Source organism: Triturus cristatus, chromosome 1_1 (genome assembly GCF_964204655.1).
Source record: "Triturus cristatus chromosome 1_1, aTriCri1.1, whole genome shotgun sequence".
NCBI lineage: Eukaryota > Metazoa > Chordata > Amphibia > Caudata > Salamandridae > Triturus > Triturus cristatus.
In genome coordinates this window covers 1,064,159,288-1,064,184,319 of record NC_140579.1, presented here as the reverse complement: position 1 = coordinate 1,064,184,319, position 25,032 = coordinate 1,064,159,288, and the positions used below count along the sequence as shown (strand labels likewise).

At 45.2% G+C, this 25,032-nt stretch overlaps 1 protein-coding gene across 1 annotated transcript in view; it reads right to left on the bottom strand.

Moving 5' to 3' along the window:
* Positions 1-25,032, bottom strand: part of CFAP276 (cilia and flagella associated protein 276) — a 57,922-nt gene that overhangs the window by 17,380 nt on the left and 15,510 nt on the right. The window contains 1 exon segment of the mRNA XM_085651139.1: positions 8,684-8,802. Within this exon segment, the coding sequence (XP_085507265.1) occupies positions 8,684-8,802 (119 nt within the window).

Here is a 25,032-nt window from a genome sequence, read left to right as displayed (position 1 = left end):
AATGCAGCAGGGCTCGGTGCTCGAGAGGAAGGGTTTCAGTTGCTTGGCCTTCATGGACCGTGATCTAATCCATATATGAGACAGTATTTCAGGAAGGATTTCATTCATCAGACGAATGAACTGCAGCTGGAGCAGAACTCACTCTTTTGTAGCGGTGCATTCGCCGGACAGGCAATTGTGAATTTGGAGAAGAGATCTCGCTACCACAAGCAAAACACTTCTCTTGATGCATCTACCCTAAAATCTTAGTCATATGTGCTATAAATGAACAACCTGCTGGAGTACAGGGGGCTACATCTGCACCTCTCCGACAATTCTGGCTGTCACAGTGTAACATAGTACCGGTGTAAAAAGGATTGGTAAGGAGAATACAAACGAAGAGGATGGATATTCTACACTTGAGAAAAAGGAGAGTGGCAGGGGCTATAAGCGATCAAAAGAGATCATCAAGGAACCCGGCAGGCGTACCACTATTTACAGAACGACTTTGTTTCACATGAAAATCCTTATGAAATGTTATTAACAAAAATTAACTGTCACTGTTCAAGCACTGATAAATAAATATCGACAGCAGATAAGAGGCATGAGGCCCTCTCTGCCTCACATATGCTCCTCAATATCCATTTATGCTCAACCTATGATTAATCTCTTATGACTACCTCTGTATATAAGCATTTATTTTTACTATAGATATGTACCTATCTTTGTGTATTGCTTTGTATAAACATGTAGAATCATTATTTTGTTAAAAAATAAATACTTTTTTTAAAAAGTACAATAACACTCAACTTGTGTATTTGTAAAGCGCACGTTCACCCGTAGGTATCTTGGCGCTGAAAAACAGATGTTTATTGTTTACCCAACTCAATGGTACTCATTTTATCAACCTCAGATGGATGAAAGGCTGAGTGGACCCGCCGGGATATGAACCTGTCACCATGAGGTCGAGCTCAGGCCCCTGCAGTGGACACATTAGTCAACTGAGCCACCAGACCCAGCCTTGAAAACCAGAGTTTATCTAACGCATCTTTAATATACATCTACTTACTTCCTTTATGCATCTATATACCTTCCATGTACTTGGATCTATATATTTATTACTTTTCTCCTAAAAAAGAATATCCAATGCACTACCCTATTTCTCATCCTATACTTTTATCAATATCTTTAATCAAATCAAATCGCTTTATTCGATTCTATATCATAAAATCATAAAAGCACAATAATAAAAGAAAATACAATTCTCCAGGTTCAAATACAATTGACTAAATAATAAAAAATACAGTCACTATAAAAACAACAGCGATACATAATATGTTCTATATATATACACAAGAGAATACAGGGACACCCATTATTCACAATTTCTTCACATAGTGTTCTGAAACCTTATGACAGCTTTTAAGAAGGAAGAGGTGGCCACGATGATGAATTCATTTTCTAGCATTTGTAATCTTAAAAAAGCTATTCTACATTGTTTTAGATTCCATCTTCTAAGAATGGGCAGTAAAAAAATATTCCTCGGTGCAACATAATATTTACAGAATAAAGTGCAGTGCATTGTGGTCAATTTAGAAATATAATCGCATGGACATATAGGATGGTGTTTAGACCAGTCATTGATGTCAGGAAATGTGACCATCCTAAAGAAAGACCCACTACGAAAACGGGCCAGAAGCATGCGAGAAAAACTGCTCTGTACCACTGTTAAGTAGGGTTGTAAACCTATACAAGTGGACATCAAGTGATTTGCCATGCCCGATTTCTTTTCTCGCTCGATGAGCCAACGTTTGTTCTCTAAGTAATTCAAACAGTGTTTCTAGAAGGATTTTCTGGAAACAGATTCCAAACTGCTGGGATTATGAAAATATTCAGGGTGGCCTATATCATATGTCATGCCCTTTATGTAACTAATCCAAGGCAGATATGCCACCCCATCCAGATTAAGACAGTCCATAATTACATCCCTGTTGAAGCCCGTCTCTACCGATACCCATACCTTGTGCCATAGAAGGAGAGGGGTAATCTTTTTAATATCAGAGATATGTACTAGACCAAGTTCCCTGTGACAACAATAAGTGGCGGTCGAACTAGGGACCACCAATAGATAGCGCAAGAAAGTATTTTCACAGCGTTGTATTTGGTCCGGACATTCAATACACCATATGCCTGCCCCATATATGCCTGTTGAGGTGCATTTAGATTTATAGATGGGACAGGTCTTCCGCCTACTTTATTAGAGAAGTTACTAACAGCTCCTATGGCTCTCGACAGGGTCAGCTTTCTACTGTTCATGGCTGCTGTCCAAAGACCCTTCCTATCAACGGTTATACCTAGATATGAAAATGTATCCGTGCTTGCAATTTTTTTGTTATCAATAAAAATGTCACATGTCTTTCTCAATCTTGTCCCACAGCTCATGGTAAATGTCTTGGCGATATTTACCTTTAAATCCCGCTCCGACATATAGGCGACAAAATTTGAGACAGACCTTTGCAAGCCCAGCTGTGTCCGCGACATTATAACAGCATCGTCTGTGTATAATAAAATGGGAACAGGGGTACCCTTGATGGTTGGATAATCATGATGGAACTCGCTCAAGTACTGCCACCAAGTTGTTTATATAGAGGGAGAAAAGCAAGGGGGCAAGAATTCACCCCTGCCTTACCCCTCTTTTTATGGGGAACCTAGTTGAGCATTCTCCCTGTTTCCCATACCGTACCCTCGCCCCTGCCCCCTGTACAATTCCTTTATGAACAGTAGCAATGGAGGGTCCAACTCTAGATCTTTAAGATTATCCCACAGCATGACGTGTTTGACACAATCAAAAGCAGAGCTTAAGTCCACAAAGGTGAGGAAAAGTTTGCCCTTCTTAGCTTTTGTATATTTGTTAATTATCAGAGACAAATTAAGTCCCTGTTCGATGGTGCCTAGACCTGGTCGGAAACCATATTGGAAGACTGATAACACACCTGTCTCTTGGACCCAGGTCTCAAGCTTGTTTAAGATGACCCTTCCCGCTATTTTCATAAAGGCATCCAGTAATGATATCGGACGATAACACTTAGGCTCATTTCTATTCCCTTTCTTGAATATAGGTATCACAATAGCATCTGCCCAGGTAGGGATTAGCCCATGATGAGTACAACTAATTAATACATTAGTTAAAAGAGGGGCCCATAAACCTATATTCGATTTATAGGCAACCACCGGGATGCCATCCGGCCCTGGCGCTTTCCTTGAGGCACTATCATTGATTGCCTTAGTGGCTTCCTCGAGGGTAATATTGATATTTAGGGGGAACGGTCCACGATCAATATTATCATCCACTCTCAGTGCGACTGTTTCTGTCACATTTCCGTCCATAGTCTCATCCCTATAGAGCCCTGAGGAAAAGTCTACCCACATATCGCCACTAATAGCCATATCTATGATATCTATCTCTCTGTTATTAAAAAAGGGGCATTAACCGCTCTCCAGAAGCCAGTGTTATCTTTGTTTATGCAAGCCTCGTGTAAGGCAGCCCACGCTTCCTTTTTTAATGTTGCCCTGCGTTTTTTTTGCGACAACTAGTACAAAGATCTTGCCTGCCTTATTTTATCCCTGCACCTCGGTATGTTATGCAAAGCCTTTTTTAAATGGGTATGGGCCTTCGTGCATTCTTTGTCAAACCAGCCCTGGCCCTGTTGTTTTTGTCTTTTTAATAGCTTCCTGGCCTCAGCTGAAATCTTAAGGAAGGCATTAATTATATCTTTATCCTCCCTATCCTGTGAGAGGCATATCACTATATCCTCTATGCTATTATTAATCAGGCCTAGGAGGAATGCCCCAGGATCCAATTTTGCCCAGTTTAGCATATACCCGTTTATACTGGCAAGATAAATATAGCTATTATATTGCGAATTCCTATCAAGTTTTTTCTCCTGTCCTCTAGAACGAGATCTAAGCAGATGGGGTAATGATCACTCATTAGGATGTCAGAAGTCTTGCAAGAAAGTACATTACGGGAGTATCTATTGGATATTAGGACAAAATCAATGGTAGAATTACATCCCCTTCCATTATAAGTTGATTGAAACGGAGTGGGAGGCAAACATAATTCATTCGCATAACCAAGATCAAATTGGAAAGCTATGTCATTCAACAGATCTCCCAAAGATGTGTGTGAGAAGTGTGAAGGTGTGTCTTCATTTTCATTTCCCAACCCACAGATACCTTGTTCGCTGAATTGACACAACGAGCAGTTGAAATCACCCATCCAGATAGTAAACTTGTCTCCCTTCAATTTTCCTTCCAGATTTTTTAAGGATGTACCTGGGTTAGATAAAACATTCATTTGCTGGGCTTTAGGAATGTTATTTTATAGATTTAACAAAACTGCATCCCTTTGCCCACATAAATTCATAGTCAGGATCTGATAGTAATCACTAACCTCTCTAACTTTCACGTGAGAAACCCCTGACGAGTTGGAGACATAAACACATACTCCTCCTTTATTACGGCCCTGTTTACTAATGCACGCTGCGATGTTAAATGTTTGAAAGCCAATTATGTGCATCTCCTCTATTGCTCATGTCTCTTGGAGACAAACTATGGTGTGGTCATTAATGTAAATTAGCCACTGAGGGTCTTTTACTTTGGCCACTAAACCAGCGACATTCCAGGTTAAAATTTTACAGGATTTGCTAGGTTTTCGGCTAATTACTTCTTCTTCATTTATCCATTGGGTGTCTGTTATGGTATGATCAATTTGACCATTTTTACCTTGGCATTTTGCAGGAACTATACTTCTATCCTCACCCACATAGCTTGCATTTTTGGGCAAGGATTGCTCCAATGCATTTGTGTATTTAGTTTTGAGTCCCTTATTTACTACGTGTCTCCCCCTTTTCAGAGATATACCCATTTTCCCTTGGTTCTCCTCCCTCTCTACCATAGCAATAGGTCAATCCAATTCTTCCATTCCCATTAAGGGTTCAAAACGATTGTAGAGTGGGATATTCACACCTCCAAGGTATCACTTATGGGGATCCCCTGTGGGTTTTCTAACATCAGAGCCCAAGAAAGGGTATTTACCATTGAGCCTATATAGGCCTGGGAGTGGTGGGTAGAAAGCTCCTAGTGACAGTACATTGATTGCATTATTGTTAAGAGAAGCATTTCCTAACCTGTTTAAGATTGTATTCACTAGTCTCGGATCACTAAACGTCAGGACCACACAATCACCCTGTAGCTCTTTTCTTTCTTTGCCCACCCACGCAACCCGTCTTGCCATTTTAAAATACTTAAATAACACATCCGTGAGGCCAGTGTGCCTTCCCAACCAGTGGAGAGACTTATTGCGAAGTTCTATCCACGTTTCTAGTTCAGGTGACCTTAATGCTGGGGCAGTAGCCAAGATTACCACATATGGTGTAGCTTCCAGTGGCAAATCAAGGCGAGTATGTGTTTGGGGCTCCTGAATTTGCCTCAAATCCCTACCATTATGCCCAAGTCTATTTTTATATCTATTCTCCTCCCCCGCCAACTTATTTGTCTCAGTAATGGCGTTTTGATCACTTCTGTCAGCGTTGTATCCAAGGATGGGGGGTCCAGAGATAATGCTCCTGATCACTGGGTTAGGGATAGCTATATTGGTTGTACTTATCGGCCCACTTGTAGAAGGCTTTTCCTGGACATGTGTAGAATTCCCCTGGTTTTTGGTGCAAAATTTGCCCATTATATTCCCCTCCAAATTTACCACTCTCGCAATTAATTTCCCCAGTGCGTTCTCTAAGTGCCTGTGCAGTTCATCTATACTTTTTGATATTTTTTCTAGTGCCAGGGATTGGCTCGCTAACTGGGCATGCGTGTTAGGTTTTCTTAAGCCCCCTATGTTATTGCGTGCAGGTAGAGGTTGAGATGGCAGTTTACTCTGAGTTACCCTTTTCTTGCCTTGGGAGCTCTTTTTACACCTCCATGGACCTCACCCTTGGGGTTTTTGTGTGAGTATACTCCCTCCTCCCTTACTGGGCCCCTCCTTCCCTTCGATAACGATTCCTCGACTGTACTAATTTGCTCCTTAATAGCCCCCATAGCCCCTGTGAGATATGACAATAATGATGTCTGGCACGCTGCCTTGACCTCTACATTTGCAGTAGTTGCTCCATGATTCATCTTCCTTTTTGGCATGATTTCACAATAACAGGTCAGTAGTACAAATAAAACGAGCACTTTTAACAAGCTTACTTCTATGAGTAAGAATCCTTAGTCCAACGTCCAATCACCACAGCATCTAGCGAAGCGCTCGTATTGTGGAAGTTAGGGGGGTGGCCCAGCCCGGCCCCTGTTGGACCCTGACGGGCACAGACGGGCCCGCCCTTTGCCCGGGCTTCGCACGGCTCGCGCGTCCCACGGAGTGGGAGCCGCGCTATGATTTATGCACCTCCGGGCGTGGTGGAATTGCGGCAGCACCTCCTGGCACAAACGTCAGCACAGGGCAGCAGGGCAGGGCGATATGGGAGCGGTAGTCCCCTCCACACGGCAGCAAATGACAGCGGTTCCCGCGAAGCGGGAGCCGTGCTAAGATTTATACGCCTTCGGGCGTGGTGGAATGGCGGCAGCGCCTCTTGGCGTGAACGTCAGCACAGGGCAGCAGGGCAGGGCGATATGGGAGCGGTAGTCCCCTCCACACGGCAGCAAATGACAGCGGTTCTTTAATCTACATATACCTACCTCCCATATGCATTCATATACTTTCCATGTGCTTATGGATCAGTATATTTATCACTTTCTTCCAATTCATCATATCCAATGCACTACCCTATTTCTCACCCTATACTTCTCTCAATATATCTTCTACCCCAACTTTCTGACTCATCTCAAACTTCTTTCTACTACTCTTTACAATGCACTACCCTATTTCTCACCCTATACCTCTATCAATATATCCTCTACACCCACACTCTCATTTATCCCAAACCCCAAACAGTACTATGATCCCCAAAATAACCCTTTCTAGACTCTCCCCTACTCTACCCCTCCTTGCATCATCTGACACCTCTTTTACTATACCGATACCCCAAACCAAGCCTTTCTAAACTCTTCCCTCTGACTCTTCCCCTCCACGTCCCCAAGCCTCCTCCTACTGCTATGACCTCCAAAAAAAAAAGTCTAAATCCTTCACTCTTCTATCCCTCCACTATCCTTTTCAATCAAAATAACAGACCAACATGTTGACTTCTCAAATTCATATTTCACTATACTAATTCACCACTAATCCTTTATGGGTTCCAGAGTAGCGTGCTACTCGCCAAAAAAGCGCTTCAACACCTCATCAGAGATAGCAAGCACCATATAAATGCAAACCTTTTTCCCTCTTCTATCCCTCTGCTACCCTTTTCTATCCAAATAACTGAATAACACATCCACCACTCAAATTACATTCATATTTCACTATACTAATTCTCAACACTAATCCTTTATGGGTTCCGGAGTAGCATGCTACTCGCCAAAAAAGCGCTTCAACACCCCATCAGGGGTAACAAGCGCTATATAAATGCAAACCTTTTCTCCCTCTTCTATCCCTCCGCTCTCCTTCTCACTCCAAATAACTGAATAATATACACCACTCAAATTACTTTCATATTTCACTATACTAATTCACCACTAATCCTTTATGGGTTTTCGGAGAAGCATGCTACTCGCCAAAAAAGCGCTTCAACACCCCATCAGGGGTAACAAGCGCTATATATATATACAAACCTTTTTTCCCTCTTCTATCCTTCCGCTATCCTTCTGAATCCAAATAATTGACTAACCTATCCACCACTTAAATTACTTTCATATTTCACTATACTAATTCAACACTAATCCTTTATGGGTTCTGGAATAGCGTGCTACTCGCAGAAAAAGCGCTTCAACGCCTCGTCAGGACCAGTAAGCGCTATATAAATGCAATTACAATACAATAAAATGCCCATGCCTTTTGGAATTGTTTCTGATTTTGAGCAAGACGTCCAGTGAAAGGCATTTCCATACATGCAGAGCCTTCTTTTCCTGTTTCTCCCCAAACACTCTTCTCTGGGAAATTCTAGGAAGGAAGGAAGGGCCAAGACCTGTACAGTTGCGGCTGCTACAGAATGGGGGTGGTGGGGGCGTGGGGGGAGAATAAAAAATAAAATAAAAGTACTCACCTGAATACCTGGATGCCTTACAGCAGTGTTGTGATTGGTCTGAGTGTCGTGGTTCGGTGCTCAGAGAGGAACTGGGAGGCTGTGCATGTTCTGCAGACAGACTGTACAATACAGCCTGTGGAGAACATGCGAAGTGAACATGATGGTTTTGCCGGCCCGAGACGGCCGACCAAACCGTCATGAGCACTTAAGGTGCAGCCACCACTTCTCCTCCCTCGATGCCACGAGAGCCTAGCCCCGCCCTAACCTAACCTGGCTTCAACTGCTAGCTCAGTACAAAAAATAAAATGTCAATAACGGAACGTTATTATGATTTTCTTTTTTGTATTGAGCTTGCAGTTGAAGCAGTAGGGCGATGATCCTCCACCTTATTGGAGGAACCCGCCGCTGGACCTGTGTATGACAATCTCTGCCACAATTTACACACTGATCTCATGCAATCTTTTATGTTTCATGTTGTATGTTTCTCTACTTTTTTGGTCACACAGAGCTTGCCTGCAGAGTCTCACCGATGGCTCTGTCCACAGAGTCAATGGTCTCCTTTCGAGGGCTCACCCACTGCACCAGTGCTGACAGTTTGCGCTCCCCAGGAGGGGGTCCTTCCTTCACTCGATTCTTTAAGATTTTCCTGAAGAGGAAGAAGTAATAAAACCTTGATTATCAGTGCCAGGTTCGTGTCTAGCTATTCAGCAGAGCAACCATGGTGTTAGATATGTTTTTTGTAGGCAAGAATTGTTTTGTAAACAAAAAGGGACTTTAAGGCACAAACCAATATACAAGAATGGATAGTGGGTTGTTCGAGTCAGCATAGCTCAGATGTCGGCATACACTGGTACATGTCTTGCACAGCTGCAAGCCTGCAGGCCTTGGGGGAAGTGCTTACTGAGGCTTCTGTGCTGGCTTTCTGTATTAGACATATCATTACCAGGCTTCCAGTGTGTCTGTCTGTGCAGCTAAGCTACATGCCTAACCCAAGCTTCAGATGGATATGGATAGTCTGGCCACAGGAGGCCTGTCTCCCCCGAGTCCCAAGTGAAGCTTGTTCCCCAGGCTCCTAGTTTCCCTGGCCTGAGGACCATGCATAACGTGTTCACTCAAAGCATCTTTACTCTACCTGTGCACAGAGTATCACGCACAAAGGACTCTCCAGCAGCAGTGCAGCTAAAGTGCAGACATTTAGTCCAGATCCATGCTCAATTAACAAATGCCCATTTTATGGCCTCAGGCTAGTTTTGGGAACATTAATGCAGTCTCTCCTCTAAGCTACATTTGTGTTATTGCTTGACATATTAATGGGTATGAATATATTCACTTAACCACACTGTTGAGTTTTGTTTGTAAGCATAGAAATGTTCTCCAGCAGCCCTGAATTGGGGAATCGTGGCACATCAGAAAAGATAAACAACCAACATACGAACTCAATAAGCAGCCAAATTGTCACCGCAACATCATCTCATGTGACACTTTCAGAGATTATATGGATTTGCAGAGTAAAAACAAAATACCTACTTGTTTACCCAATTAAATTGTATCTATATAAGGATCTCAGAATAGTTTAAATACCAGTTCCAACTCTCGGGCTCTCCAAGTTCATGAAGGTCTGGTAAAAAGGCCAACATGTTTAGGTTTCTCAAGAGACATGCGCATCCAGCCTGAAGAATCTATTCAATCTTAGTTCTAGAAGTTGATATTGTACTGACTATGAGACTTGGTGTGGTAAATTCAGGAGCATTGGAAAATACTTTTTACTTAATCAGTGGTGGGTTCGTAAAACAAAGAATCTTCCAGCAGAGATCCTGAGAGGAAGCAGACAAACAAACGGACTGTCACAGGGGACGACTAGTACTGAAAATGCCAAAATAAAACCAAAGGCATTAAAACAGTGTGGGTGGGGGGCGGAACTAGCAGCCCAGGAAGAGGCGGTCTACCTATAGAGGTCTGCCGAAACCTGCATCCCCTGGATAACAACGCACTACTGGGAGCGGAGGGAGGGCAGTAAAGCAGCTGAGAGCAGGTAGAATGGAAAAGAGCACCGGCGAGGCAGGAGCAGAAAACTGCATGATGTGAGTACCATTTGTAATACTGTGGTCTCTTAGCCTTCATGCTGCAATAAAAAACGACACAGACACTAGTTACATGATGCATAAATGTTCAAGGGCAAGTGCACCCAGCCCCTTTTATTTGCAGGGTGACCTGACCGGTGATGCTTCTGTTGGATGGGTGAGAGGTGGGTGTTAGCACACCTCCTAGGGAAGGGCTGCTGCATGACGTGGCCTGCAAGACACTACAGTCTTTCCAAAATCCAAAAGAAAAGCAACAAGTGCAACCTGTGGAAACAAAACCATAATAAACTGGATACCACGCAGTCCATCAGTCTCTAGAGTCAATCAGCAGGACAGCAGTGGACGTATGGACTGATGAAGCGAGCTGTGACAGGACATCTCCGCTCGCATTCATAATTTAACCTGAGTGGTTCAAGACACAAACACTGGTTCAGAGACATTAGGGACCTTCCAGCTGCATGCTAATTCGAGTCGTGTCCATTGTGTGGAGCTGGCCCACTCTACTGATGCTCCAATTTGTGTTTAGTGTCAACAGTTCAAAACAGGGTCCTTCGTGAGCGATGTTGGAGTCCACCGCGAACTATCCTTCATGAAGCATGCTTTGGTGATGTTGCTTGGATCGTTGAACACGTCTGAAACCAGTTGAGTGTCACTAGTGCTGCTTGTTTGTAGTTCTGATAGTGGTGTTGGACTCCACTCAGGATTTTCGATGCTCCATGGATGGTAGGGATGACACAGAAAGATGGGGCTGGCGTGCTGAGGTTGCCAGGCATGTGGTGAGCCTGTACGATCTGGGGCAATAACTTGCCTTGATGGTTGAAAAGCATTCTTTCTTGGGTCATCGAGCAGCTTGGATTGATGGTGGACAAGTGCTTAAAGGTATTTCTTTATGGAGGCATCTGCATCCTTTTTCCTGGATGTTTTGGGTTGCTGAGCCATTGGTGGCTGTGTGTGGATGGATACACTGGGAAGCGTGGGGCAGAGACTGTTTGCATGGGCTTGCCTCTTACTCTCGGTTCTCCCTTTGTGCTGTCTCCAGGTCGCCCTCATTTCACCTCGGAGGCTTGCTGCTTGTGTGTCTAGATGCGCTCCGTCAGCAGCTCGAGTCTTCTTGAGCGCAACTTCCATGCCTGGCCATTTTTTATATTCCCTCTTTCTGGGCTTGGCCGGCCATCAGGTTGTTTCCCAGTGTGAGCCGGCAGGTCACACTTCCTTCTCCTCTTTCTCCTTGGTGCTTCTGCATGACTTCTCATTGCCTGTGTTTCTTCTTCTGGATGCATTAGCATGCACCATTTTTTAACTAAGGTGAGACTTCTGGTCACTTGAGTCTATTCTCCTTCTGGGGTAAGCGGCATGCACCTTCTTCTGGGTTGGGAAGCAGGACCAATGACAGGTTGACTGTCTCTGTAGTATGGCCACCGGCCTTGGGTGTTGGGCTGATGGTCGGTGTAGTCGATGATACGGTTTTCCGCTCTTTTTTTAGCGCAGTGTGGCGTCCAGTCACTTGTTGGATGTCCCCTCTTCAGGTACCTCCATGGAGCTCCCACTTTGAGGATGGATGTTTGTGGCTGGTCCTCTGCCTCGAGGGTCTTCTAGCTGTTTGACACTCTTTTCCTCTGTGTCAATATGACTTCATGCCATGTGTCGCCCATTCCTTCCTCAGGAGCTTCTGGGAGCTCCTACTCCATGGTGTTTCCTTGTCTGGGACCGTCTTTCATTAGTAGCAGGAAGCTGTGATTTTATCCCCTTTCTATGGGTGGCACAGGACTTGTGCCTTGGGGTGGCGCTGCCATCAGGCTGGGCTGGTGGGGTGTGGCACGGTGTGCTTTGAGGGTGTAGGAAGATGTGGAACTAGTGTTTGGAACACAGTTGTGTCGTTTTGTGCTTCTGTCCACCTACTTTATTCAGATCTGTCTGGGGCTGTGTCCATCAGACAGGTTTGGTCAATGGTGTAGGGTCTTTGGGATTCCCATTCTCTTGAATGGGTAGCAATGGTGAATTGCGCCTCGTGGTCCGGGTTCCTTCTCAGGAGCCGGCTGTCTGTTGGCGCCCACAGTGCAGTAGCGGCTTCCCCTTTGGGCTTGTCAGACAGAACGTGGGTGTCTCTGAGGCCAATCACTCCTGTTGGCTGGGATTGCTCTTTAGGCTTTGCCACTTTAATTCACTTGTGCTTCCTCTCTTTGGCGGTGTCCCTACTTTTATTACTACTTTTGGGCAGGTGATGAACTGGTGCAGTACCACTGCTCCGTAATAGGGGTACAACTTGATACTGCAGTCCTTCACCTTGAGGGATTGAGTAATACAGTCCGTTTGCAGGCCCTAGGGTGTTGGCAGTCTTCTGGGTGTCATCTATCAAAGTTATGGTATGTGGGTACCGTGCATGCATGCTCTTCAGGCTACTGAGATGGCTTGCCATGTTTGAATAGTGCTGCCTCTTCTGTGTGGGCTCTAGTGCACCTTGTGGTGATAAGGTCTCTTCTGTGTCTGTGCAGGGCCTCTAGGGCATGCCCGGAGTGGGGGTATGGTGTTGTAGGGTACATTCCATTAGGGTTCCTCTATCACCAATGTGGTGCAGTGCCCTGAGTTTTTGTTTTCTGATCACTTGTCGTTCTCCCCTGAGTTTGTGTTCTCGGTCTCTCTTTTCCTTAGCCAGGTGTGCCTGGTGAGCTGGTGCCCATTCCAGCAGTGGTGGGGCTGCTCACCTCTCCAGTCCTTCAAACCAGCTTCCTTCTGCCACTGGCGTCCTCTTGTGGCTGGCTTGTGCCTCAATTGCACTGCTGGGGTTGTCTTGTCCCCAGATGCAGCAGTGCCGACAACACTGTAGGTTTATGCTTGGAGGCAGCAGACAGCCACAAGGGGCCTATCCCGGCTTCAGTAGCTCAACTACGCTGGTCTCACCTTCTGCCCTGCTGTTCCTCAGTATGGTGCTTTTGTGCTCCATGCATGTCTTCTCATCTCGTGCTTGGGGCGGAGGAGGCACTGCTGGCACTGCTGCATTACTGTGAGAGGCCAAAACGGTCTTCTCATCGGTGATGGTGGTCGCTCTGGGATGGGTTGGTGAGCCCGGCCCCGGTCATTGTGAGAGAGCTGCAGGGTCCTTTATTGCCGGATCTCCAGCCCTGTTCAGGGGTGGCAGGGCCAACCAGCTGCTTTCTTCTTGTATGGCCTCCTGTACTCAGGCCAATGCACGCCAAACTCTCTCAGGGAAAAAGTCGGTCTGTTTACCCTTTTGTGTCGCACTGACAGATGGCTATCTTGGCATGAAGTGTTGGTAGATGGCCTCCAAGTGGCACGCAGCACTCCTCAGGCCCATCCTTGCTTCCTTTCCCCACCGCAGACTTCAGTGCAGCGCCAGAGGTTGGGAGTTGACCTTCTGGTGCATGTTGTTCCCTCCTCCGGTCACGGCCTCAGTGCCTCCATGCTGCAACCCGGGGCAGGAGGAGGGAGACTACCCCAACTACTGCAGGCAATGAAGTGAGGTATGTGGAAGCGTGTGGCTGTCTTATGTTCTGCTCAAGCAGCCGCCTCTCTGTGATAGAGCATGAGCGTAGGCTTCCTGTCCGGCTCAATGCCGTATGCTCCTCTCATGCTATAGGCGCTCGGGTCAAGTGGGGAGAGCAGTGTTGCTGTCTCTTGGCAGGCCCCTCAGCACGGGCACAGCGGGGTCTTTCTTTTCTTCTCGGGTAGGTATGGTGCCTTACCTCCCCGAAAGCTGGAGCGTTGGCCCTAGTATTCTACTGGAGGGGCGTGGGGAGTGAGAGGGGGGCACATCTCTCACACTCACCTTCCTCTTATGGCGCTGTCCTTACCGCTGCAATGGGCATCCGCAGGGCGATCATGGCCTGGAGGTGGGAAGCCAGAATGTATGGGTGATGTCAGGGCATGGTGGGATCAACCACCTTCATCGCAATTGTAATATTGTGGGCCCAAGGTCCGCATGCTGCAATAAAGGACGACACGGGCAATAATTACATGATGCATAACTGGTCCAGGGCAGGTGCGCCAGGCCTCTTTTATTTTCAAAGTCACATGACCAGTGATAGTGATGCCTGTGTTGGATGGGTGAACGGTGGGTGTTAGCAGGGCCCCTAGGGAGAGGCTGCTGCATGACGTGTACTGCAGGACACTACACCACTGGTGCTGAGGTGAATAGAGTGAGGTGGCCTATTACAACGACAGACGGCGAGTGAATACTGCCAACACACAAGAGCGACACCTGACAAACTCACCATAAATATTGCAGGTCAGACTCCTAAAACATGCTAGAAACAGTAGCGAATGCCGGACCGGATAGAAGGGGAATGACACACTGCCATGGCTATTCGACCAAAATTAGTACAGCAGCCATAGAAAAAGGAATATGGCACTGCAATTGTTGGAATCAGGTGCGCGTGAGATGCCATTGACTTTCCACAGGCTACATTAAAAGACCAAACGGTAACTCTCGACAACTGAAGTACTGCAAACACCCCCCCCCCCCCCCCATCCTGGGAGAAAAAGATGGGATGATAAAACTGAAGGCCTGAGTGGGACCTATAGAAAGTTGATCCTTATTACTCCATGGGATTGTGCTAAAGCACCCAACAGGGGGCAAGGGGACTAGATACAAGCATAGAATTCAGATTTTCCACAGCCAGGGTGGGTAGAAAATCATGATTTTATTATAGACAAGGAGGCAGATATTATGCATACTTCTTTTATTTGCCACTCACAGCAGCAACAGCAAACAATGTAAAAGAACTTAGAACATAACATACAACATTCCAATATCCATATAATCCAGAGAGCGGCAGCCATCTTACTTCTTTATGCTGCGAACATGCTCAGAAGTTCGAACCGATACAATAAAACTGAAACCAAAAGATTAAATCCAAATACCCAAAACAGCCTTCTTCCTCCAACATTACTTCTTGTTGTCTCCTCCTGAAAGAATCAAACACAATCATTACTGGGTGTTTAAAAAACACAGGGAGGGATAATATCAGCCTCCGTGTCTTTATTAAAATCATGATTTTCTACCCACCCTGGCTGTGGAAAATCTGAATTTTATGGCAAGGCACGGAGGCCAATATTATGCATGTTCAAACATAACATTCGCTACTGGACAATCCACAGGCTTAAAGTAAAATTTGTTAAAAACAGATTCTGAAGACCAATCAGCCGCAGCTAAAATGCTTGATAAACCCAAACCCAGGATGAAAGCCTTAGAAACCAATGCCCTCCTAGCGGAGTGTAGGAGAGTAGGATCTGCACTTATTTTGCCCCCACTTTTTTTCTGATGTTAACACTGGTTTCTGGCTATAGTCTGGCTGGGTCCCTGCTAATCAGGGCCCCAGTCTCTCTGTTCTCTCTAAACAACTTGGAGTGCATATTAGATGCACTAGTGATTGGATACTGTGGTACCTTATGAGCCCCTAGTATATGGTACCTTAGGTACCAAGGGCATTGGTACTTCACAGGCCTACCAGGGCCTGAAGCATGTATTATGCCACCCCTGGGAAGCAGACTAAATCTGACACCACAGGCCTGCTACTGCAGCCTGGGTGAGGTAGTGTTAGCACTCCTCACTGAGGTATAGGTTTCCTATATCTCACCATACACACACATATAAACCTATCAGTCACCCCTAAGGCAGGCCCTATCAATCCTGAGGGCAGGGTGCTTGGTTTACAATGTGAGGGGGTGCCTCTGCATGAGCAGGGCCCCTCTGCAGTCTATTCTCTGTGGCTGTTTGTGGATGCGGTTAAACCGTATACTCTTAAGTGCATTATAACCTACCGGTAAATGCTAACTTTGGAATGACTGCATCAAAACATGTCGTGTTTGGTGTCAAACAACTTGGAATCATACCCCCACACCAGTAACTGGTGTAGGGGTATGATCCCACCCTTCTAGAGGGGAAGACATGTACCTACTGTGGAAACACGGTAGAAATCTGAAAGAGCCCTGTCATCACAAAATGGATGCCACCAGCACAGACACTGGGCTGCCCTCCTGCTGCTGACTGAAACTCGCAGTGGAGGAGGCCCAACAATAGGCATCCTGTCACAGGGAGGTGTCACCATCTTCCAGACAGGATTTAGTGTATTGGGGCTGGGTGGGTGCACTCCTGGAGTGCTTTGAAGTCCTGCACTGGGGGAGCAGTAGGCTCCTCTGTGCATATGCCAGCTCAAACCGGTTCAGGGGCTACCTGCCCCTGCTCTGGAGCGAAACGGGACAAGAGGAAGTGGGTGTAACCACCCACTCCCCTGACCCTCCCATAGTAGTGGTCATAGAGCTAGTCCCTCCCTTTCCTTTAGTATAAGATAGGGAAACCATGCCATTGCAAATCAGACAGCCCTGGACAACGCTCTACAAGATGAATCCTGGCCCTTCGACGTTCCACTACCTTTGGAAGACTGAAGAATCTCCCTTGGAGTCAAGGAGTGACTCCCTTGCTTGGCAGGCACCAAAAACTTGAATCAACGGTCGCAAACTTTCCCACTCCCGCTGGAGTCTGAAGTCCCTGCAGCCCCGGAAGTGGATTTCCTGACTTCTCGATGGCCATTGTGAGTCCCCAGCAAAGCTGAGGCGAGTGGACCCCACGAGTGACGAGGAACAGCAATACCCGGGTACTGTGCACTGTTGTCGAGTGCAACCCCTTCACGACGTTCTATGAACTTGTGCATTGGACCACGTGTGGTCCAAGTCTCCAGCAGGATTTCCCTCGAAAATCAGAGGCCTACCTTGTCCCGAGTGACCGTGGGCTCCTGTGAAGCTGGCTTGTGGGTCCCCTGAAGACTTTCTCATCGAACGAAAGGGCTCCCCTGGTTGCTCCAGGCCTGCCCTGACTTACCCTCGCTGGGTGAGTCCCTCAGACCTTGCTGGTCTGCACCGCTGACTTTCTTCACTTTCCACGAGACTTGCTGTTGCCAAGGCTTGTTGGCTCCAATCCGGTTGCCGACACCTCAGTAAGCTGCAGACTTCGTGGGACACTCCGAATCCAGCTCCTGGTCATCGTCGACGCCCCCTGGACCTCGTGGCTGAAGAGTCAAAACACCCTTGATCACCTGAAATCACCCAACTTCCGTGGGCATCCATCTTCCTGGCCCCGGGTCACTGGCAAGTGACTGTGAACACTGTCCCTTCTGCTTTCAGGTCTTCTTCATCCTGAATCCAGCCTTGGATTCCACCGGACACTTCTCCAGTCTTCACAAGCAGCAAAACTTCTTCGGCTTCCATTGAAAACAACGATGCGACCCGACACCAAAAGACACCTATGCACCCGGCTTCCCTGGGTGAGGTAACTTGTGCACTCCGGTGCTCCTGTGGGTGTTGGCCCTCGAACTACTTACCTTGTAAGTGGCTTGCTTGTAGACTCTCTAGAAGTACCCTAAAACTTTAAAATTCCAACTGCGACTTGCTCCATTGAAATCAATAGGGAACCCGCGGCTGTGTTCTCACACTGCACCCGTCTCCCATGGGTCCTTTACTTACCTGCCTTGGGTGGATTAGTGATGCCCCAGCAATTCTACAGGCCCTAAGCCTTGTCCCCTTGCAAGTCGATATTCCTAAACCTCTTTTTTAGTATATGGTCTGGTACGCCCCTAGGGCCCCAGCCATATTTGTGCTTAACTTATTGTGAAACGTTGATATTTGCATATGTTCCTGACTTCTAATCTCATAAATAGATTAGTAGAGTGTGTCTAGTAATAAATACATATATATTTGATATATATACCTGTGTGGTGTCCTTTCATTTGGTAATTCAAGAGATTATAAGGTAAAAAATGCTGCTTTACATTCCTCTGAGACTTAGCCTGAAGGCTGCTCTCCACAGCTACCACTAGGATAGCTTTACTTTAAAAGGTTGTCTTAAAACTATCTACCATAAGAGTTGAATTGTACTGGTGCAAGGTGGCCACTATAACTAGTGACCAGCATATGCCAGACCAACTTCTCACACGGAGTGAGTGCCAAATCTAGTTAAATCAATTTCTGCTTTACTCATGACCTCCTTGACCCAACGAGCCAAGGTAGGAGCGGAGACAGCCCTGTGTGGAGGTCTATAAGAAATTAACAATTGAGGATCAGCACTATGTCTTAGACATTCAGTCCTCCTCTTGTACTCACATATACACCTTACCACGCAAAGTTTCCTACATTCATCAAATCTAGGGTAGATAATTGTTTTTGACATTGTTTTGGTTCTTTTAGAGATAAAGAAACAAACATCTTCTGGAACAAACCTACATCCAACAATCTCCAAAGCCTTAACGTCCGAAACCCTCCTGAAAGAAATCAGACATAACAACATAACCAATTTCAAAGAAAGATCTCTACGGTTCAGAAACTAGTTTTCGTTGCATTTCAACAACTCTCTTAAAACAACATCCATATCCCATAGGGAAGTGTATCTTGCTCCCGGAGGAGCCTTAATTTTCACATTCCTCAAGAGTCTCCTTATCACATCATGTTGACCAATAGGGATGCTATCCACTAATTCATGACCTGACGAAATAGCCGACCTTCCAATATTAACCGTATTATAGGACTTACCATCATTAAAAACCTCTGACAAATAGTTAACTACCTTGACTACAGGAGCTGATACTAGATCCAGATTCCTCGTAGCACACCAACGAACCCATCTCCCCCAAGCCAACCTGTAGGCCTTTGAGGTACCTGGAGCCCATGACTTCTTAATGAGCTTTGAAACCTCTGAAGATAAACCCGACATTTGCCAGGCTCTCCAGAACTCGACCAAGCCATTAGCCTTAAATGACCCTGAAGAACCAACTCGTGGAAATCTCCTGAAGCGTTGGTTAGCAAATTCGGCACATCTAGAAGAAGTACCGGGTCGGCAATCAACATCTCCATAACAACTGGGTACCAAACCTGAGACGTCCAAAAAGGGGTTATTAAGACAACGTCTTCCCTTTCCTGTTTCACCTTTAAAATACCCCTCTGAATCAGAGCAAACGAGGGAAACGCGTAACAACGATACTTGACCCAAATCTGCAGAAAAGCGTCCACCGCTTCTGCAGCTGGGTCCGGCCTCTAACTGAAAAAACTCGGAGTCTGAGCATTCACTCTGTTTGCAAAAAGCTCCAAATTGAAAGGGCCCCATCTTTGCTCAACGCTAAGAAAATTCCCCTGTTTAATCTCCAAATCGCTGAAGTCCTTCAGTTGCCTTGAATTCCAATCCGCAATGGAATTGCTCACCCCCGGCAAGTATTGAGCTAGAACCATGATGTTTTTGCTCAGGCAAAAATGCCAAAACTCCTTTGCCAAGTCTGCTAAAGGCTTTGAACGAGGACTGGGGTGGCGTAGTGGGCAAAAGAACGATGGATTTAACCCAGATCTTTTGACTGGGGGAGAATGTTTGCATTGTCAGCATTCCGTCCATCATTTGTTTGCTGTAACACTTTTTGCCCTAAGTGGGATGGGTATGCCCAGACGTGGGTCCCTTGCTCACTGTGCCACTGGATTCAAGCTAGCCTGGCTGAAGAAGGGTGACATACCCTGAAACCGGTCCCAGGATGCTTGTTTCCGGTCCAGGGAGGACCTGGCCTGGCAGTTCGGTCTGGACTGTTCCCATGAGGCACAGGGTCACGACTGATTTGCATATGGCTAGGTCCAAACTGGGGTGGCGTAGTGGGCAAAAGAACGATGGATTTATCCCAGATCTTTTGACTGGGGGAGAATGTTTGCATTGTCAGCATTCCGTCTATCATTTGTTTGCTGTAGCACTTTCCTCCAGTAGTCAATGAGCCACACCTGGCTCCCCAACCCAGAAGGCTGGCATCCGATTCTATAATCATGTCTGGGCTCGCACCAAAGATTGCCCTCCCATTCCATGCCTCAAGATTTTCTAACCACCATGCCAGCTCCTCCTGAGTCTCTGCATCCATCTGAACTCTCTGAGAATAGCTCACCCCTCTGTTGAGATACAAAGTCCTCAACCTCTGAAGGGCTCGATAGTGTAAAGGAGCCGGAAGAACTGCTTGAATCGAGGCTGTAAGAAGTCCTATAACTCTTGCTACCTGCCTCAATGAAGCCCACTCGCTCGAAAGAACCTTTCGCACCTCCCTGCGAATTTTCCTGACCTTCTCCATCGGTAATTTCAAGACACAATCCAAGATCCAAATCTGAAAACCCAGGAAAACAGACTCCTGACTGGGTTCTAAGCATGACTTCCTCCTGTTTACTATGAAGCCCAAATCCTCTATCACTCTGACTGCTAAAGACGTTTTTTTCCTGAGCTTGCTCCTTGTTCTCCGACATTATAAGAATGTAGTCCAAATAAATGATCAACCATTATTCCCCTTGAACGTAACCATGCAGCAATGGGACACATCACCTTCGTGAAACACCAAGGTGCAGATGTAAACCGAAAGGGAGGCTCATGAATCTCCACATGGTTCCTTGTCATTTGAACTTTTAGAGGTCCCTTTGTTCTACACAAACTGGAATAGTTAAATAAGCATCTTTGAGATCCAGGCGAGTTAACCAATCTCCCTTCCTCAAGATGTCTCTTAGCATATGAATACCTTCCATTTTGAAATGGTTGTATTCCAGCCATTCGTTCAGCTTCTTTAGATTTATCATGGCCTCATAGTCTTGTCTTTCTTTTTTACTAGAAAAAGATGGCTTATGAAACCATTGCAAGAATTCTCTGCTTTCTCTATGGCACCCTTCTTTTCTAACTCTAGTACCACTTGACTTACCAAATCCTCCTGTTCTTTTCCGAACATTAGAAGGGAAGGACTCCTTACCTGAATTGGATTTGCTACTAATTCTATACGGTAACCAGACACAGTCAGTAAGACCCAGGGGTCTGAGGTAATTTCTTTCCATCTGTCTAAAAAGAGAGCGAGCCTGCCACCCACCTTTACCTGAATAGACAAAGGGTCTTTTCCAAAAGATACCTTGGAACCTTGTTCTTCTCTCGCCTCTAAATCGACCTCTTCCTCCTCTTTGCCTTTGTGGGTAAAATCCAGGGGTATTGGAGCTTGTTTAAAATCCTCCTGATCTGAAACCACCTCTTGAAAAGGAGCCTCTTGAAATCCCAATTCTGCGGCCGGGGAACCGCCCGCATCCTCCCAGCAGTTCCAGAAAACTTTCTAATGTCTTTTTGGACTTTCTGTATAGAATTGAATGCCCCTGCATATTCTGCCATTTCCATTACAAACTCCTCACCAAAGAGGAAACCATTAGCTAGATGACCCGACTCTTTACAAGCAAGTTCTGCCAACTTCGGATCTATTTTCATAAGGAAGCTTTTCCTTCTCTCAGTACATATAGATGCGTTGGCATTTCCCAGTGAACAAATGGCTCTTTGGACTCATTGCGCAGTTCCTCTGTATTTAAAACACTTTCTTGTAAAAATGCTTCTTCGCATAAGTCAAAAATCTTGGTCAAAGGACCAAACACATCCAGGAGGCGATCCTGACATCCCTTGAGCCCTTTATCAAGACCCCTTCTAGGGTCCCTCCCCAACTTATTTAGAAAGGCTAGCATCTTAGTGTCCACTTCAGGGATAAAAGCCAGTTTATTAGACAATGACGGTCTAGGGCACTCTGACCTCAGCCTTGTCCTAACCTCTTTTGGCATCTCTTTCCTGATCCAGTATTCAACATATTGAGCAACATGTTTTGCCGGCAACCATTGTGGAGAAAGCGGATGCTGAATTGTATTAGGGTCGAACATGACCTCCCCTAAAGGATCCAAAACCGGAACCAATAAACCATCATCCTTCTTCTTTTTAATTTTCTTTCTCTTACTTTCCTCTTCATCAGAGGATTCAAAATCAGAGGAACATGAAATTATAATGTCCCCGCTGCTTGAGGACTCATCGCAGACAATGGCCCTGCGATCCCTTTTCTTGGCCTTTATAGCCTGTTCCTTTAACTCTTTACGAGTCTCATTTCCTTTGCCTTTCATCATAAAGGCCCCTTTTTCATTTCTATCCTTTTCTTTTGCCAAAAGCTTTCTCTTCTGGGTTGCCTTGAAACCACTTCCACTGGCACCATCCATAACCTCCTCTTCTACAGACCAAAACTGTTTGTCACTATTCTTATTTCTATTAAATCTTACTTCTAATTTGTCAATACAGTCATCTAACTTTTTTCCAAGTTGAGATGCCAATTCAGAAACCGCCTTATCAACACACTCCTTAACTTTAAGATCAAGAGCGTCACCATTTCCACATGAATTCTCCATCACTAATACACTCTCAAAATCAAACTCTCAAAAACTTTAAAAGTGAAGTAAAACACCACCACAATAAAAATCACCTATCTCAAGTAGCCACTGAAATCCAGATGACAGTTGCCCTGCTTAGCTCAGACTGACTAGAAAAAACGGACTCTGCCTCTTTTGTTTGTCCAAAAGATGGCTGCCTTAATCCCAATGTCAGAAATGCCTTTATTCCCAAATCAAAATGCCCGCCGCATCACGTGATGCAAATACGGTGGCCTCATTGTTCCAACTTTGTTGCCTCATTAAACCAGGACTGTGAATTAAGTAATCTGAAATCTTCTTTAAAGGCAGTGAATCACAAGTAATTAATTGCTTTATCTTCATGTTAAACAGTGCGCGATTAAAATAATTAGAATCGCCTGTTTAATATTTGTTTTCGTGTAAGTTGAAAAATTCACGTTCCGAATCAACATAAAATAATGAATAAAAAATACTTGTGCGATGCGAAGGAAAGAGTTTATTTCCCTCGCGTGCACGCACTTCACCTCTTAAAATTAGTTAATCTAATTAAGTTTTGTGCTCAACATGCAGAGCGCTCGAGACACAGCTAATATCGCCGAGGGAGCGTGAGCGCAGAACAACGGTCGCGCACCCGTCCCGAGGCATAAATCAGCCCAATTAAATACCGTCTGAAGGGTTTCAGATCCCTAATATCTTATTTAAAAAATCTCTGAGGCAGTGATATCCTAATCTTCTAGAAACTTTATCCGCTCGAAACCTACTAATCATCTAGAGGAGGCACGAGTGCAGAGCAACGGTCACGCTCGGGACCCGAGGCATTAGACTGCCCAAATTTCAAGATTCAGACACATAAAACCGGTTTAATAAAGCAGGTTAAAAGGAACATTACAGACTCAATAAAGTAAATCAGATACACGTGATGTCTAAATATGGTATAATTTCTTAAAATATCCTAAAAGATTTAATCACAAATACATTTCATTTTATTTTCAACCTTTTCACTCTCAAACACATTAAAAAAGAGAATCCTATCACATTCACAAGATATTCCAATCATCAATAGAAATATAAAGTAAGCGCAAAAAAGGGCAAAATTATCTCAGTTGTGAGCAGCAACAAAGAAGGAAGATGGCTGCCACTCACTGGATTATATAGACATCGGAATGTTATGTTCTAAGTTCTTTTACATTGTTTGCTGTTGCTGCTGTGAGTGGCAAATAAAAGAAGTATGCATAATATTGGCCTCCGTGCCATGCCATAAAATCAGCCTTCAATAGGGGCTGCTGTGAAGAAACTCAAGAGGTTCGTTAGCAAACAATAGCCCTCTGATATTTTCACAGGACAGAGCAGGCGAACTGGGATAAGCACCAGGACTATATTCGTCCCATATACAGGCATAACATTTATGACTGCTTTAAACTAATGCATGACCTATAACAGTGTGGCATACACAGATATAAGAACTATTCATGAGTACCAATAGCTGACTTTCTGATCTCTGATAATATGAAGAAAGGGCACCTGCCACACCTTGGCCCCCCACAAAGGTGTTTCAGCCCTATGTTGCCATGGCACACCAAAAGACCTAATGCTCAGAAAGGGACATCTACCTCCAGTTACAACAGCGAACACCGCACATCACTATATTCAAACAGGGAAACCACCCATGATGACGTCTAAACAAACCACAGCATCAGCGGAAGCCACCCTTAAAGAACTTACCACTTTAAGACTTTCCATGGCTTTGTTCTAAGACACCAGAACAAATTTTTCAGCAGATATCCTTTCCAACTGCTCCAACATTGCCTCTTTCAAGGCATGTATGCAGCAAACAGAGGACAGACTTCAGCAAGTGGAACAGAAAATAGAGGCCTTAAAGTGATTGGTAACCAGACCGCTGGTTCTTGTAAATGAAAGCCACTGAATTAGAGGACAGAAGCTGCAGAGATAACCTCAATTTTTCTGAAATACCAGGAAAAAAAAAATGGAAGGCATGGATGTATCTGCTTTTCTAATAGAATCATTCCATAACTCACCAAGCTCACAATTACACCTCCCCAAGAAATACTAAGAGCAAACAGTAAGCAAACAAGAAAGCAAATAGTCAAAGGAGGCCCATACCAGATCATTGCCTGCTTCATGTTTCATCACCAAGTCTGACAAATCATTCATGTAGCAAATAAACACAGGAATATACAGGTCACAGTCATGCAAGATTTTTCCCAGGATGCCATCCAACACAGGAATAGATTCCTGCCACTCAGGCCGAGACTTTAAAAGTTGGGTATCAGATATAGCCTTTTGGATCCAACTACTATCCTGATCACATAAGATAACAAAACATTGGACTTTGACAACCCGGGTCAATTGGAAGGTCTACTAGACGCTATTGATGAAAAGAACATGGACATAAGTCAAATTAGAGACTGGATGGACTGGATGGACCACTAAAGACCCAGCCAGAAGATGAATGAGAGTTCGCACAGGCGACTGAAAGAAGCAGATTGGAGGAAGAACTCCGCAGCCAGCAATGGGTCTGAAACACAAACAAGCGACGAAACAACAACTCAAGAGGGACAAATCCAGATTGA